The sequence below is a fragment of the Megalops cyprinoides genome, chromosome 21 (genome assembly GCF_013368585.1).
Source record: "Megalops cyprinoides isolate fMegCyp1 chromosome 21, fMegCyp1.pri, whole genome shotgun sequence".
NCBI lineage: Eukaryota > Metazoa > Chordata > Actinopteri > Elopiformes > Megalopidae > Megalops > Megalops cyprinoides.
The window spans coordinates 3,411,004-3,425,468 of record NC_050603.1 but is presented as its reverse complement, the minus strand read 5'-3'; the positions used below and the strand labels follow the sequence as shown (position 1 = coordinate 3,425,468).

The 14,465-nt window shown below is 45.4% G+C and overlaps 1 protein-coding gene across 1 annotated transcript; it reads left to right on the top strand.

Annotated features, from left to right (window-relative positions):
• Nucleotides 1–408: 408 nt before the first annotated feature.
• zbtb22a (zinc finger and BTB domain containing 22a) lies at nt 409–8,789 on the top strand. The gene is made up of 5 exons (XM_036516086.1): nt 409–780; nt 1,857–2,071; nt 2,984–3,799; nt 3,854–3,962; nt 6,155–8,789. The coding sequence occupies exons 2-5, from the start codon at nt 1,862–1,864 to the stop codon at nt 7,276–7,278; spliced, it is 2,259 nt and encodes a 752-aa protein (XP_036371979.1). The 5' UTR covers nt 409–780; nt 1,857–1,861; the 3' UTR covers nt 7,279–8,789.
• The last annotated feature ends 5,676 nt before the right edge of the window (nt 8,790–14,465 follow it).

The following is a 14,465-nucleotide window of genomic DNA, read 5'->3' as shown; positions in this document are numbered from 1 at the left end:
GCCAATGATTTTGAGTGGTTTTGAACACTGTCTCACTGTCCTGCGTGTTTGTACTCGTAGCTGCGAGCTGTCTTTATGGCTAACTCTGTGTTTGTGCTTCCTCAGATATGTTAGTCATCCTCTGCAGATGCAAAACGAGTTTTACACATCCCGAGGCGACACAGACATTTCCAGAGCCTTATATAAACAAAATATTCAGTGCATAATTTGTATTTACTTCTGTGAATTCGTGTTAGTCAAACACGAATACAAACAATATAACTGGCTTTATATCCTGTCAAATTTACACTGATTATAACGCCCGTGTTTCTAGTGGCTGTTTTAAACAGTTCTTCATCCATCTTTCCCTGTGACACTAATAAGGTTAAAATTCAGTTTGCAAGCTCAGTGTACGGAGTGGGTAACGCACTGAAACACGTCAATGTTGGTTTTGGCAGTTCAGCTGTTTTGCGGTATTGTGTCATTTTAGAGCAGTTCTGGATAAAAATGGACCGTTTCCTTGGGAACATAGCGATCTTGCTAACTTTTCACACCCAACACCCACCACTGCTCTCTGTGGAAATGGGCGATATAATGTGAGTCAGGTAGCCACAGCTAGCTACGTGAATGTTATAAAACAGTCAGGGCAATGTAGATAGTTAACGCTGTACATGTAGCCGAGCGGATTCACAGTTTTCCTGGGTTTAAAAGGGACAAATTCTGCCTGGTCTCAGCTGCGTTTAATAAGGCATCCGGGAATCGGAAATTCTGTATTTGTCTTTTGCGGGGATTCATAAGAAGGTATGTTGTGCACATCAGCCTTGTTAGCTTGTCATATAACCCAGTTTTACTAAGCTAACCATGAAGCTCAGCTAAGAAGAATGCCGTTGTTCACTTCGACTACTTTTGATTATTATTGCTCATCATTAAAATGTTTTATCTACGCTTTAACTTCATCCTTTCGTTGCTGTAATTCGCTTGGTAGCTAAACCTTCCTCTCGCCTTTTGTACAGCTGACCAGTTTAGTAGCTAGACTGAGTCTGCTTATGTTTGACAGCTGGCCGCTGAACTACGGTTAAGTGTGATACGTGACCTGAAAAGACGGTTTTGCGGGACTGGGTTAATTATTTTTCAACTTCTCTGATTAGCCAAGGCCTGTTCTAAGTGCTGTATCCTGGGCCTTGAGTGGCGCACCAGTCCGGATATTTAGCCAGAGAGCTCACGCTATGCGAACTGCTCATTCCTTTCCAATATCCATCTGACGGTATGGGGAAAAAGCGACATTGTTAATAATGACAAAAAACTTAAAGATTATGTCGTGGCGTTTATCACGTAGCGTTGCACTAAAAGGGATTCGTTTACTTGCTTCATTTCAAGTGAGGGGCTACGTAGCTATCCACGTTTCCATTTCAACTGGACTCAAAGTGTATCGGCAGCAACGAGAAACGCCAAGCGACTCGGAGGGTTGGCGATAGTTTGTGACCCGTTTATCTTGTTTATAACCTGGTAGATTTTATTGCTGTCACGGTTATTGTTCGTGTATTTAAATGACTCCACTGTGTACGTCTCATTTTGCTGCTGCACGTATACGACGTAATGACAATTACAACTGTATTTTTTGTACAAAGGACTGTAGCCATTGTCCATACTACTTCTGTGCTTTTCCTTGTAAAAGTCGGTCTCACGGCCAAAATGTTTCATCGGGTGGTCTAAAACGGTAGCGTTTTTGTCGATATGGCAGCTGCTTAGCAAAGTGAAAGTCAATTTTGTCAAACCGCAAATGATGTTCACTACTCTTGTACCAAAGATGCTTTACACAACGGGAGTAATCAAGATCAAGCAATTAACTGTTATTAATTAACCTTCCCGTTCCCCAGGCCCCATGGATCAGGACTGTAGCAGTGGGTCTAGCGCCCCCGGTGGCTCGGTGGTGCAAGTGTGCTTCCCCAGCGTGAGAGCGGCCGTCTTGGACAGTCTGAACCGGCAGCGGGAGGAGGGCCGGCTCTGTGATCTCTCCATCCAGGTGCAGGGGCAGGTGTTCAGGGCGCACCGCTGCGTGTTGGCCGCCTCTTCGCCCTACTTCCACGACCAGGTCTGTCTGTGTCTCTGTGCACATGTCTTCCTATCGCCCTTTCCACCTGTCATTTCACAGAGACCCGGTGCCAACATATGACAGCCTGCTGTAAGTGTTATTTATTGCCATTAGTTGTCCACTAGTGTCATTTGGTGTCATAGTTGCTGTTCCTCAAAGGAATCTGCCATGTAGAGCTTTCAAACAACCTGTGTCAATTCTTAGTTCCCATACAGCATAAGCAGACATTCACAAGTGGTTACATAGGTGTTCATGGAAATGTGCATCACCCATGGCTCCAGCCAAAAGCTACCTGTGAGAACTCCCCTGCAGGTGACCTCTGGTAACTGAGATTGCTGGTTGCATAACTGCACAGACAGTAACGGCAGCTGTGAGTCACTTTTCTCACCGCAGTCATCGGTCTTCTGTGCCAGAAATGATAAATATCACCCTTCATCAGCTCTGATGGAGCTGGCGGGGGTCTGGACAGGGTTTGATCAGCGCTGAGCTCTCCGCTGAGAAAAACCACACCGCCTTATGACTGAAATAACAACAACAACAAAAAAACCTGCCAGAGTGTGGTGCTTCTGTTCATTGAAGACGTGCACATTGAAAAGTAAAGTTTGGTTAAAAGGCCACAATTAGACCTTCATATCTCTAACGTGCACATATATCACTGGTGAGCAACTCTCATAAGTTACAATTTTTACATGTTATGCATTTATACAGATGGATATTAACTGAGGCAGTTCTGGGTTATGTACCTTGCCCAAGGGTACAACAGCAGTGCCCCAGCAGGGAATCAAGCCAGCAACCTTCTGATTATGAGCCCTGCTTACCACCATGCTATCCTGCCACCCCATTCATTGCCATGGTTGGTAAATGCAGATGTTGGTGGCCAGGTGGTCATGTGTTTGTGTCTCTGCCCCGAAGGTGCTGCTGAAGAACGTCACCACGGTCTCGCTGCCGTCGGTCATGGACCCGCTGGCCTTCGAGAGCGTGCTTAGCTCTGCCTACACCGGCCAGCTCAGCATCGTGCGCGATGACATCGTCAACTACGTGACGGTGGCCAGCTTCCTGCAGATGTGGCACATCGTGGACAAGTGCACCGAGATCCTGAAGCGCCCACGGGCCGCGGCGGGGGGCGGACCGGGTGGCGGGGGGCCCCAGAACGCGCCGTCCCGGCAGCAGTCCCCCAGCAGCACCGACTGCCTGTACGCGGAGAGGGAGCGGGAGAGGGGGGAGAGGCCGAGGGGCGGGGAGGTCACGGAGAGGGACGCGTCTGAGAGGGATGCCAGGGAGAGGGGGCAGGGCAGCCCCATCTCCCTGGAGAAGAGGGGCCATGGGCAGGATCAGGGCTGCCTGCCCCCCCTGGCCTCCTGGCGGAGGCCGCAGCAGCTGTCCCGCTGGGGGCGTTCCCGGCCCCTGGTCCAGCCGCCCCAGCCCCCCCTGTCCGGGCCCCCCCAGTCTTCCGCGGACTCCCAGCTGGACCCCAGCCTGGGTGCAGAGAGCGATTACTCCAGCTGTGAGGAGATCTGGCTGTCCGGCAGCGGGAAGGCCAGCCCCCGCGGGCACGAGGGTGGGGGGGGGAACCCCTGCAGGCCCGGCCTGGAGCACCCCGGCAGGGCGGGGGCCCACAGCTCCTCTGGACACACAGGCGAGGCTGGGAGACAGAGGCTGAGACCAAGCAGACCGAAGGGGCCCCCCCAGACCTGCCCCACCAACGACTTCCAGAAATTCGGGGGCAGGGGGAGGGAGAAGGGAGTCGGGGAGGGGGGAGAGGAGTTTGGGGAGAGGGACGGAGAGCCGCAGGGGAAGAGGAAGAGAGAGAGGGGGACAGAAGCGGATGAAGGAATGGGAGAAACGGTGAGGGAAGACGGGATGGACCGAACAGAGAAGGCAGGGCATTCCGGTAGGTAGCACTCGTTAGCTTTATCTGCTAGTTTGTACCTTGCCTGGCCAACCGTTGAAACCTGGTCATGCAGTGTTTGTAATATTGTTGATTCACAGGCTTTTTGCTTGTGTTGTACTCTACTTCGCTTGTAAGTTGCTTTGGATAAAAGCATCTGCCAAATAAATAAATGTAATGTAAATGTAAAATGTAATGCACAAAGATTTCTGTACCCAGGACACAATTATTAAGATTACATGCTAAAAGACTGAACTTCTTTTGTTGGGACTTTGCTCTGTGGGATTTTTTTTAGCAAATTTTTTTTTAGCAAGTTTATAGCAAAGCAAATGGAACTGATTATGCTTTTTTTTTTTTTTTTTTTTTAAACTTTATTTTTATTGGCATTTCACATCAGGTATATGCAAAACATTTACATATATATTCTGTTAAATACAATCTGTATGCTGGTAATGAAATAGTTATAATGATAATAATAACAACATTAATAAAAATAAAAAACAAAAGAACAAGAACAATAAAGGTAGGCCTGTTTAACAGTGAGGTGTATAGTACATATAGTAAAAGGTATAGTAATTACGTGACATTCACATTTCTGTATCTTGTATCCATTTCACCCAGTTTCTTTCATATAACTCTTCTTTCAGTTTCAGTTTGTATGTCATCTTTTCCATCTCTTGAATTTCCTTAATAATGGACAACCATTGCTCTTTAGTCGGTGTTACTGGTTTCAACCAGTTTTTTGTAATGGTCTTTTTGCTTGCAACAAGGAGTATTTTAACCAGATATTGGTCTTCGATAGACACACTTTCTTCCAAGTGTCCAAGGTAGAGTACCTTACAAGTAAAGGGGACCCTATAGTCCAAAATCTCACACAGAACATCATGTACCTGTCGCCAAAAAGGTTCTAGTGTCTTGCAACTCCAAAAGATATGTGTGTGGTGTAAAGCCACATCTCCACACCTTCTCCAGCATTGCTGTTGCTGTGAAGTTTGTTTACTTGTTATTTGAGGAGTGATAAAAAAGCGGATCTGATTTTTCCAAGCAAATTCTCTCCATTTATGTGATTGTGTTGTAGATCTGATTATGCATTTTAAGTTATTCATTTTTATTCAGTTGACAGAGTGGAGAACAGCTTCTTCTTTCACTCTGACCACCCCTGTTCTTCAGACAGTTTCTTTTGTACATGCGCCAGTTCTGTGCTCCCCTACCAGAGCATCTAATGATGGAATGCGTTTTATTCGCAGTGCTAGTGGTTTGAACAGTTGGTAGCTGCACTTTGCTGATTGCACTCATCGCAATGAGATAATGGCTCTCACTGGTACAGCTCTGTTTTTGTTGTTTCTGGCTTGTTTCTCCTTATACTGAATAATGAGTACTTCTGAAACTTTGAACAGTCTGGTGGGAAAATATGCAGTACACAGCAAAAGACCCAGCAAAGCACTTTTCAGGTGCCTGGGGGCAGGTTTCAGACCAGCTGTCTTAAATGATCAGATTGTGGAACAGTGAGTCAGTTTCAGTTCAATGTCATTTCAGTTGAAATTGTCACTTTGATCAAAATGTTTTCTTTACCAGCCTCTGAGTTTAAATGGAGAAAAAAAAATCAAGGAACATAGTCTGCATAAAATACACACAAATTAGGATATTCAAGAGAAATAAAAATGACATGGATACTGTCTTACCGGGATGTAATATGCAGCTCGGGGTGAGCTCTGGCAGGATAGCCCCAGTGCTCTCCTTAAGCAGTCACACCAGTGAAATAACTACCTGTGGGTCAGCTAGATCACTTTTAGGATGTTTAACCTGGTTTCTCAGTGCTCACACACATCACTGAACAGTGCCCTGGGCAGCTTCTGTATAATCGCAACGGAATGAACTGTTCCATATGTTGCTCCCTTTGGGCTGTGTGTAATATATTCGATGAAGTGATGCTCAGTGCTTTTGGTGAGCCCCGTAGCGCTCAGATACTGATGTATTTGCAGTCATTCGTTTTGGCTCCTGTGTTTCCTCCATGATCTGTTGCTGATTCAGGCCCTTGCAGTAGGAGATGGCAAAGTGAAGTTCAGTTAGCTTTAAAAAATTTTTCATACAAAATAATGACACTTGGCAATACTGAAATTGTTGCAATGTGGCGCAAAGTGGTACACAGGAGTAGCTGTGGTAATGTATGTCTTCCTCTCCACTTCTGCCTGTAGGAGAGTACCCCACCAGCATGTACCAGGGAGATGACCTTGAGGCGGTGGATGAAGGTGACGACCTAGAGGGTGTACAGAAGGAGGAGAGAGACCCAGAGAGCAATGCTGACATTGGGCCCCCTCATGGGGCAGTGATGGAGGCAGTGGTGCCTGGCCCTTCATGCCCAGGCCCGCTACTCCCTGGGCGGATGCAGTGGCAGGCGAGCCCCTGGCTTCAGCCAGGCGGCAGGCCTCTGGAGGGGGAGGAGGAAGACGATGACGACGAAGAGGAGGAAGTGGATTTTGGCCGATTTGCAGATGAGAGCGGGGTTTCCTTTGGCGGACAAACTTATGATGAAATCGAAGATGGCACCGGGCAAGTATCGCAGAGGCCTTTGGTGCCCGCGTCACCAAATGACGATGGCGAGTATCTCCTGGGACCTCCGGAATTAAGCTGGCCGCCTCCAAACATCGCCACCCAGGGGCCGGGAGGTGCAATTGCGCCCAGCACCAGCCGGCACTTGTCTCCATCCTCGGCCCCGTTCCCGCCTTCCTCCTCTCCCCCCATCCCATCCTCCTCCTCCCTCTCGCTCGCCGGCGCCCCCTACACGGGTAAGGTGCACTTCTGCCACTGTGGCAAGGCCTACACCCTGAAGAGCATGCGGGACCGCCATGTCAAGATGCAGCACCTCAACCTGCGGCCGTTCGCCTGCCCCGTCTGCGCCAAGACCTTCAAGATGAAGCACCACCTGACCAAGCACCTGAAGACGCACGGCAGCCTGAGGCCATACGAGTGCGGCCTCTGCGGGAAGAAGGTGATCTGGCGGGACAGCTTCCTGCGGCACCAGGCGCGCTGCGAGAGGCTGGCGGCTGCCGGCATGCCGCCCGGGTATGACTCTGGCGTGGGCGCTGGCGCCAGCAGCAACGACGCGGAGGATGGCTACGGCTACGGCTTCGAGGAGGGGGAGGGGTTTCTGTCCGAGGCCGGCCAGGTGAAGGTGGAGGAGGCGGACTTTCAGGGGGAGGCAGAGTCGGCGATGGGGGGGTTGCTCGGGGGGGTGTCTGCGGAGGGTCTTGAGGTCGGGACCCAGGCTAGGACTATGGGGGGGCAGGGGTTGAAAGAGGAGGCGGATAGGTACAGCTGAGAGGGGGAGGACAGAGCCTGGTGTTCCTGGCGGCTTCTGGGTTTTAACAGGGCTTTTTTTTCCGTTAACTAAGGGAGAGGTTGTCAGCCCTGGTCAAGGGGGACGTAATTAGAACAATCATAGTAATAAAGGAACACAGGCGATTCGGAGTCTTACTGCTGAAATTCTGAGTGCCTCAAACACTGTAATGATTGATCCAGTAGTGTATTTAAGAGCTTGGAACAAAAACCAGAAACATCTTTATGTACTCTAGTGATCTGATACCGTGAGGCATGCCTTTTCCAATGAAAGTCTGAATTTTGGGTTGACTTTGGGTTAAAATTGATACTTTTTGGACATTTGAACTGAAATCAATGAAGCTCAGCTCTGTAAACACCCAGTAAATTTCCCTTCAGATATGTAAATTATGAAAACGGTCAGTTATTTCTGTGGCGGGCCATATTCTGAGAAAATCGTTAATATTAAGTTTCAGGTTACCTGTTTTTAGCAGCAACTGAAGGACACTGCCCTGCAAACTGGAGTGTCGTTCACTCACTCAGATTCAGATTCACTCAGAGTGACTCTCTCACCCAATAACTCCCTGACTCACCGAGTGAGTGAATCCCTGTTCAGTGAATGGCATTACCTCGTTTCACCACTAGATGAGGCCGGAGAGATGCATTCCCAGAATCCCAGCCTCCATACAATGATTATTCAGTTCTTGCTGTCAGATGCAGCATTCTTTAATGGGTGAGAACAACCTTTTGAACTTTCCAGTTACTGGTACTAACTTATTGAGCTTTGATTTCGTTTCCACCGCCAGAGTTCATGTCAGTGTTGCAGTGTGAGGCAGAGGGCACATTGATGTTGTATGGGACGAACCAGCGCAGACATCTGGTTTAAGGGCAGCCACGTACTAACTTAAATTTACTAACAGTGTGAATCCTTACGAATCCTTCGGTCTAATCTGATGCGAAATGCCTTGAAGCCAGTCTTGAGATATAACAGTGCACTGTGTGTAGTGGTCTTGATTCCGCTGGTAAATACTGAGCTTTCAATCTTACCCTTTATGAAAAAATATAAACGCTAATTACCAAAGAACCCAAAATGGAAAAACAAAAGAATTGCTTTGGGACACCATAACACAAGCCAGGTTTTTTTCTGTCAAATTAGCTGGGATGCAGGTAATTGGCTTGACGACATATTTATCAGGAAATGTCTCATTTTAATGCTCACAATTTCCTGTGTCTTAATTTGGCATACTGTACGTGCGCAATTTTCATTGCTTTGCAAACTCATTAGGGACAGATCGTGAGCTGCTACCCGAGTTTTGGTTTTAATGACGGAAATTTTGAATACAGAGTTGAAGGAACTCTTACCTCAGCCAGGCTGCCAATTATCAGATCACAAAACGCAAGTGCTCCATTTAAGCAATTCAGAATAATTTCAGCGATCCCACAGCAGCCCTGAAACCAGCTTAAAGTGACTAAGTGCTTCAGTTTCTGGTGCCTGAAAATCTTTATTATCTAAAGCAAGAGTATAAAAGCATTCTGCTTCTATTTATTTGGTAGAGTCTTAGGTTTGAATGTGGATCATGTACATTTTTGAAGGGAACCTGCCAAACAGGAATAAGTGCTTGTAATATTTGTCCTTGGTTGTTATCATTGCTGTTACTGGTTTTCTAAGAAGTCTGTGAGACCAGGGAAGCCACGGCCTTGTGTAGCAGAGGGCGGAGTCATGTTATGTGTGAAGAGTGCAGACGTGTCATGAGTCATAAATAAACTTGCTGTAAATGAGGAAATGAGAGTGAGAGGCCTGTTTTGCATATTTCCTGAAGGAACTACACTGTTCTGGCCACAGATCAGCTGTCCTGGTTGTGATTGGTCAGCTGAGTTGCAGGGGTTGTAAGGCAGCGGGCGTGTCCGGATTGGATGCGTTGGCTCTCGGCTGCTGATCTCCATGCATTGGCTGGTGGTGATTGGAGAATGAGGCTCAATGAACCTCATAAGGGGTGGGGCCACTGTGTGCTGTCAGTCACTGGCTATGAACTAATGGAAGACTCTGACAGTAATTGGTTAGAATAAAGTCATTGTTTGGTGTCATTGAGAAGCACACGATGGCCCTGCAGATTTTGGTGTTTGTGCGGACTGCTCCCTCACTATTGATGTGACTGCTGGTATGCATGATACTGCAGGTAGCCCATCTTTTCAGGCGCAAGTTGAACCTGGAAATCAATCCACCAAACCTTGGGTTACAAGCCCTTCACTTTAAGGAGAATTTGTCACGTTTCACGTCCACCTTGTTGTCATTATTACAAAGGGCATAATAAGAGACAGCCTGTCGAAAATAATTAAATTGTGAGTCAGAAATGACCGGTCAGCTGTACTGCACATGTGCAGAGAATCTCTGAGCGGCTTCAGCTGCAGTGAAAACGCGACCGCTCTCTCCACTGCAGTAATGTAGATTAGTTCTGTCATGCAATTCAACTGTGTGTGAGCAGCCATTTTAAATCCGTGCTGTTAAACACAGTTGCATGAAACGGCGACTGTTATCTCATGCCAAACAACGCATATGTACTTAGCTGGCAGTTAAACAAAAACGAGTCGCGCCGCCAGGCAAGAAAGGATGTTTACCTCCTTCACATAACAAAACAAATCGTCTCTCCCCTTGCAGACTCCCATCACCCCTGCTGGGCAGCCATCTTGTCAGGTTGCCCATGTCTCTCTGCTGATTGGGTCACAGATAAGAGACTCTCCTGTCAAGTGCAGCCTGGGGGCGGGGGGAGATAATTACATGTCTGGACAGATTTGGGAGACCTGAGATTGAGAACCCTCAGAAGGGATCGGTTCTCTCTGATTCCGAATGCCAGCATTTACTTTCGAGCCAGTTAACTGTAAGATGGTTTGTTCTGCGGTGAAAGCTGCTTCATGGTGTGTGTTGTGCAGTGACATCATATCACTTCACTTCACAGGGCGAGTTTGTGTGGGCAGTTGTGACATAAAAAGTGAGTGTTCATTTGAGGAATTGTCATGGTCTGCATTACATCATTAATAAATCCCAGTCCGGAATAATGCAAGATGGCAGTAAGCACTGAGTGCACTGTGCTTATTTTACATGGTCAGTTGTGATGAAACGGAATGGCAAAGCATTTTCTACTGTCGTGCCAGGAATCTGTGTGATTATGTTTAAGGATTTAGTGCAGCAAACTTACTAAAATGGGTGAGATCTCTGCAGGTTCCTCAGGTCAGACTGAGGTCCAGTTCTTCAATTCTTTCTGCTGTAGTTTTTCACTGATTTATTTTGAATTTTATTGCCACAATTAAAAGAAAATTAAGAGAATTGTTTCTTGAAATTATGTTAACATGGTTACATTTCTTACTCAGTTCTCCTTGGGGAAACATGGAACCTTAAACAGAAATTTGAAAAATGACCATTTATTTGGTATTTCACCTTGGTGAGGAGGCCAAAATGGCTATGAATAACAAAATGTTATGCATATTATGCATATTATGTATTTCAGTAATCTGTCTGTTTGAAAAGCAACCAGAAAAAAACTAAGAACAAAGAGCTCACTAATTTGCAATGTATGAACATCTCCAGAATCGACTGTAACACCTCCCTCCTTACCCATAATGCCCCTCTTCCTCCTACTGACGGTCTGTGTCATTCAGAGCACAGACGGGTGTCTTCGTCAGTGCCCTGAGGGCCCCGTGTGTACTTCTTAAAAACCCTCTGCTCTTCATTATTTCATTTGCTAAATGGTCAAATGTCTCAGCATTTTCATTTGATGAATTCTTCTAATACAGGAGATTTTGATAAATGCATCACCGAGATCAGAGATAAACGCCGAGATGTTTCTAGTGTTGCCGACAAAAATGCTATCTTTGGCTGTCCTTACTTCACCTGAGTAGGTTATTGTAAGTCATGCTTTGATTAATGCATTGGAGAGAAACGGCAGGACTCACTGACAGATTAGACCAGGTCTGCCAAGGGAATAGGCTGGAATGAAAATTGGCATGTGTGCAGGGTGCCATCTAGTGGTGAGAAACTCGCGCTCTTCTGGCAGCATTGCAGGGTCCATGTAAGAGAGGGTCTGGAATGTAATGCTTTTTCACGTGACACTTGCCTTTGTCGAACACGGATGACTTCACAAGCAGCAGTCAGCTGATATCACTTGGACAGAAACCTATACTTCAGTTTTATTATTTTTTTTATTACCTCAACGTAGATGTCCCTTCAAGCAGTAAATGGGGCAACATTTTGAGATTTTTACAAAGGAACCAACAGTACGTTTGGGGGTTTCTCTTTGAGGATGATACAGTCTATTGAGTGTGATTTCCTGTATATATATATATACCTTGACGGTATGTGTAAGATGTATGCCTCTGTGTGTGAGTACTCCAAAACAGTGTGTTTGCGTGTGTATAGCCTAATGAACTGTGCTGTAACCCCTCTGAAACTCAATAAACATGTCGTTTGCACAGATGTTCTGACACTGGTTCATTGGGTATGAATGGAGATAATGCTTGTGTGAAGCCTGAGATTATGGACACGGCCTGCAAATACATTTGATTTAATTGTCTGGCCTTTTAGTTTAATGTATTCTCTAAAGTCATGATGCCAACGGCAAATGCCATTGGTAAATGATGACAGATTTTACACTGGATGCCGCTTAATAAGGTTTCTGAACAGAAAATGCACTGTGAGCGCCATCCAGTGGCACGGTAAGGGACGGCACCTTCAACTCGGAAGGAATGTTGCAAATACCTCCGCTCTAAAGCTACGTATGAGCGCCATCTACTGATGCATTAAAGGAATGTCACATTCATTCTCTTTTCCAAGACCAGAGCCAACAGCCCGCCCTCAAAGCAAAGGCCTAACTTAAATTACCTTTCTTATCTGATCTATGATCAAATAGATATTTAGCATTTTTAACCTCAGAAGACATATTTACCACAGCCAAATTATCAAAATATGTGGCTTGTTATATAGCTGCAAACATCTTTCCAATAAGTATGTAGACATGTTAATACAAAGAGGTTTACAGAGGTCTGTTAGCCTCTTGATTTAAGTCACTGCAGTGTCCAGAGCCAGATATAGAATCCTGCCAATTACTGTCATTATGTTATCACAGTTTGGTGACCACGGTGATGCTGGCAGAAAATACAGGTCTTTGCCTGTATAGTAACCCTCCAAATCTTCTTTAATGTCTTTCTGACAGAGCTGAGGTCAAGTCCATTTGAATTCAGTCAATTTAAGGCATGAACTGAGTTTCAACAGAATCCTTGAATTTACTGACTTGAAATGGAATTTACCCCAACTCTGATTTCATCTCCTTTTCTTTCCTAATGTCATCATCATACTGTCTTTATTAAAATGAACATGGCATTTATCCTTACCTAAAAACAGGTGTGACAAACATTTCACCAGAGTTCAGCGTCACATAACCAACATCAACAAAGAGGCCACAAAAACACAAGGTCCTCATTTAGGCCCTTTATAAGCTTTTTTCCTTCTATACATATTCATAGTTTCAATACATCTATGTGTTGTAAATACAGTACACATACAATTGTAAACACAACCCCCATTCAATCCAGCTGCCATGTCTCTTTGTCCTTTGTTTTGAGTTGCAAATTTCACATACATTACATACATTTTGTTCATTCCCTGACCGCCAAACTCATGATGATGACTAAGAATGTAACACTTTCTTCCGTGTCACTCCGACTTAAAGAGAATGCAGCACAGCTGTTGGACTCGATGCCTGCACAGCATCTCAGGTGTTGTGGCTCACACTTGTAAAGTCCCCCGTGGAAAGACATAGCAGGATATCCTGTACCGAGATCAGAGATATATCGAACCACAACACACATCATAAGGTCGCCTGCGAAAACATTCCAGATAACGGCTGCTGTACGAGGCACAAGTAGATATTATAACAGTCTGAAAAAAAAAAAACTGCGCAGGAGTGAATTCAACTGCATAACCAGTTCCTATAGATTTTATAGACACTATTCGGTGACCAAATGATTCCATCCAGCAACAACTCCTGATTTGAAATAAGAACTTCAATCAAATGGTTAAGATAATGGGCTCTTCAGATGTAGAGTTATGTTCTCTACTGGCCCAGCCCACGCAACCACTACAATGTACAAACGCCATGAACTCAAACGCTTCTCTCTTTACCCACTCAATAGGCCAGACTGCTACGCCTCACAAAGTCTGTAAACATCTATTGAATTTCAGGCCTCTATTTAAATTAATCACAGCAACACCTCATGGCTCTTAGCTTTCTGCAAGGACCTCTCTGCTTTCAGTTAAAAATTTAAGCAAGGCTTGCATGTCCATGAATTCATGACTTAAACAGACTGAGTTACTTTCTTCATGTCTTACTTAAACACCACGTGAGTTCATCAGTTCCCACATTCAATGTTAAAATGTTACACTGTTAGAGTTGTATAAAAAGTCACTGAACACTAGCCCGAATTTGTCCTAACTCCATGCTTAAGCCAAATTTTTTTTATGATCAGACTGAATGGAGCCCTTACTCTCTTTAAGTTTCCTGTTCTCTTAAACTTGAATTTATTCAGCAGAGACAAAGATTTGTATAGCTTAAGCAGTAATTCAGAACAAGACACACATAAAAAGCACAAGCATATTGTATATACCCACATCAATGCTGGGATTAATTCATATTTAATATGTGTTGTATGTGTTGCATATGTGTTGTCCCCCAATCAACAGTTTGCTCCAGGTCCAGTGAGAGGCCCTGGTCATGTTTGCTATAGCCTACAGCATTCTCCGGGTTTGTTTCTCTTTTGAGGGATAGGTTTGGCCCCTCTAAGGTGAATAACACTGTAGAGTTACCAGCAATGAAGGGGTGAAAACCGGTAAACTCATACAAGAGTAAAAGAGTAAAAGTAAAATAAAACAGCCATATTCAACGTTCAATACAGCAATTTAACCAGGAAAGTACGGCTCGTGCTGAAAAAAACGATCTTTTAATAAACAGGTGTTTATTAAAGACAATTAAATACAATGAGCAAGTGGGCGTACAAAGTTCCGTGTGTTCACCCCCGCTCTCCAGTCCTGGCGGAAAACTGGTAGGCTTAAAAAAGCAATGAGGCTTTAAGCAGCACTCCTGGGGGCATTGTTTTTCGCTTCGCACTCTTTGCGCACTTGCTTCTGATTACCGCACGCTTGTC

Excerpts from the sequence above, each read along its gene's own strand:
- zbtb22a (XM_036516086.1), top strand. The coding sequence starts at position 1,862 with ATGGATCAGGACTGTAGCAGTGGGTCTAGCGCCCCCGGTGGCTCGGTG. Across the intron at positions 3,800-3,853 it reads TCCAGAAATTCGGGGGCAGG|GAGCCGCAGGGGAAGAGGAA; the intron begins GGGAGGGAGAAG and ends GAGAGGGACGGA. Across the intron at positions 3,963-6,154 it reads AGAGAAGGCAGGGCATTCCG|GAGAGTACCCCACCAGCATG; the intron begins GTAGGTAGCACT and ends TTCTGCCTGTAG.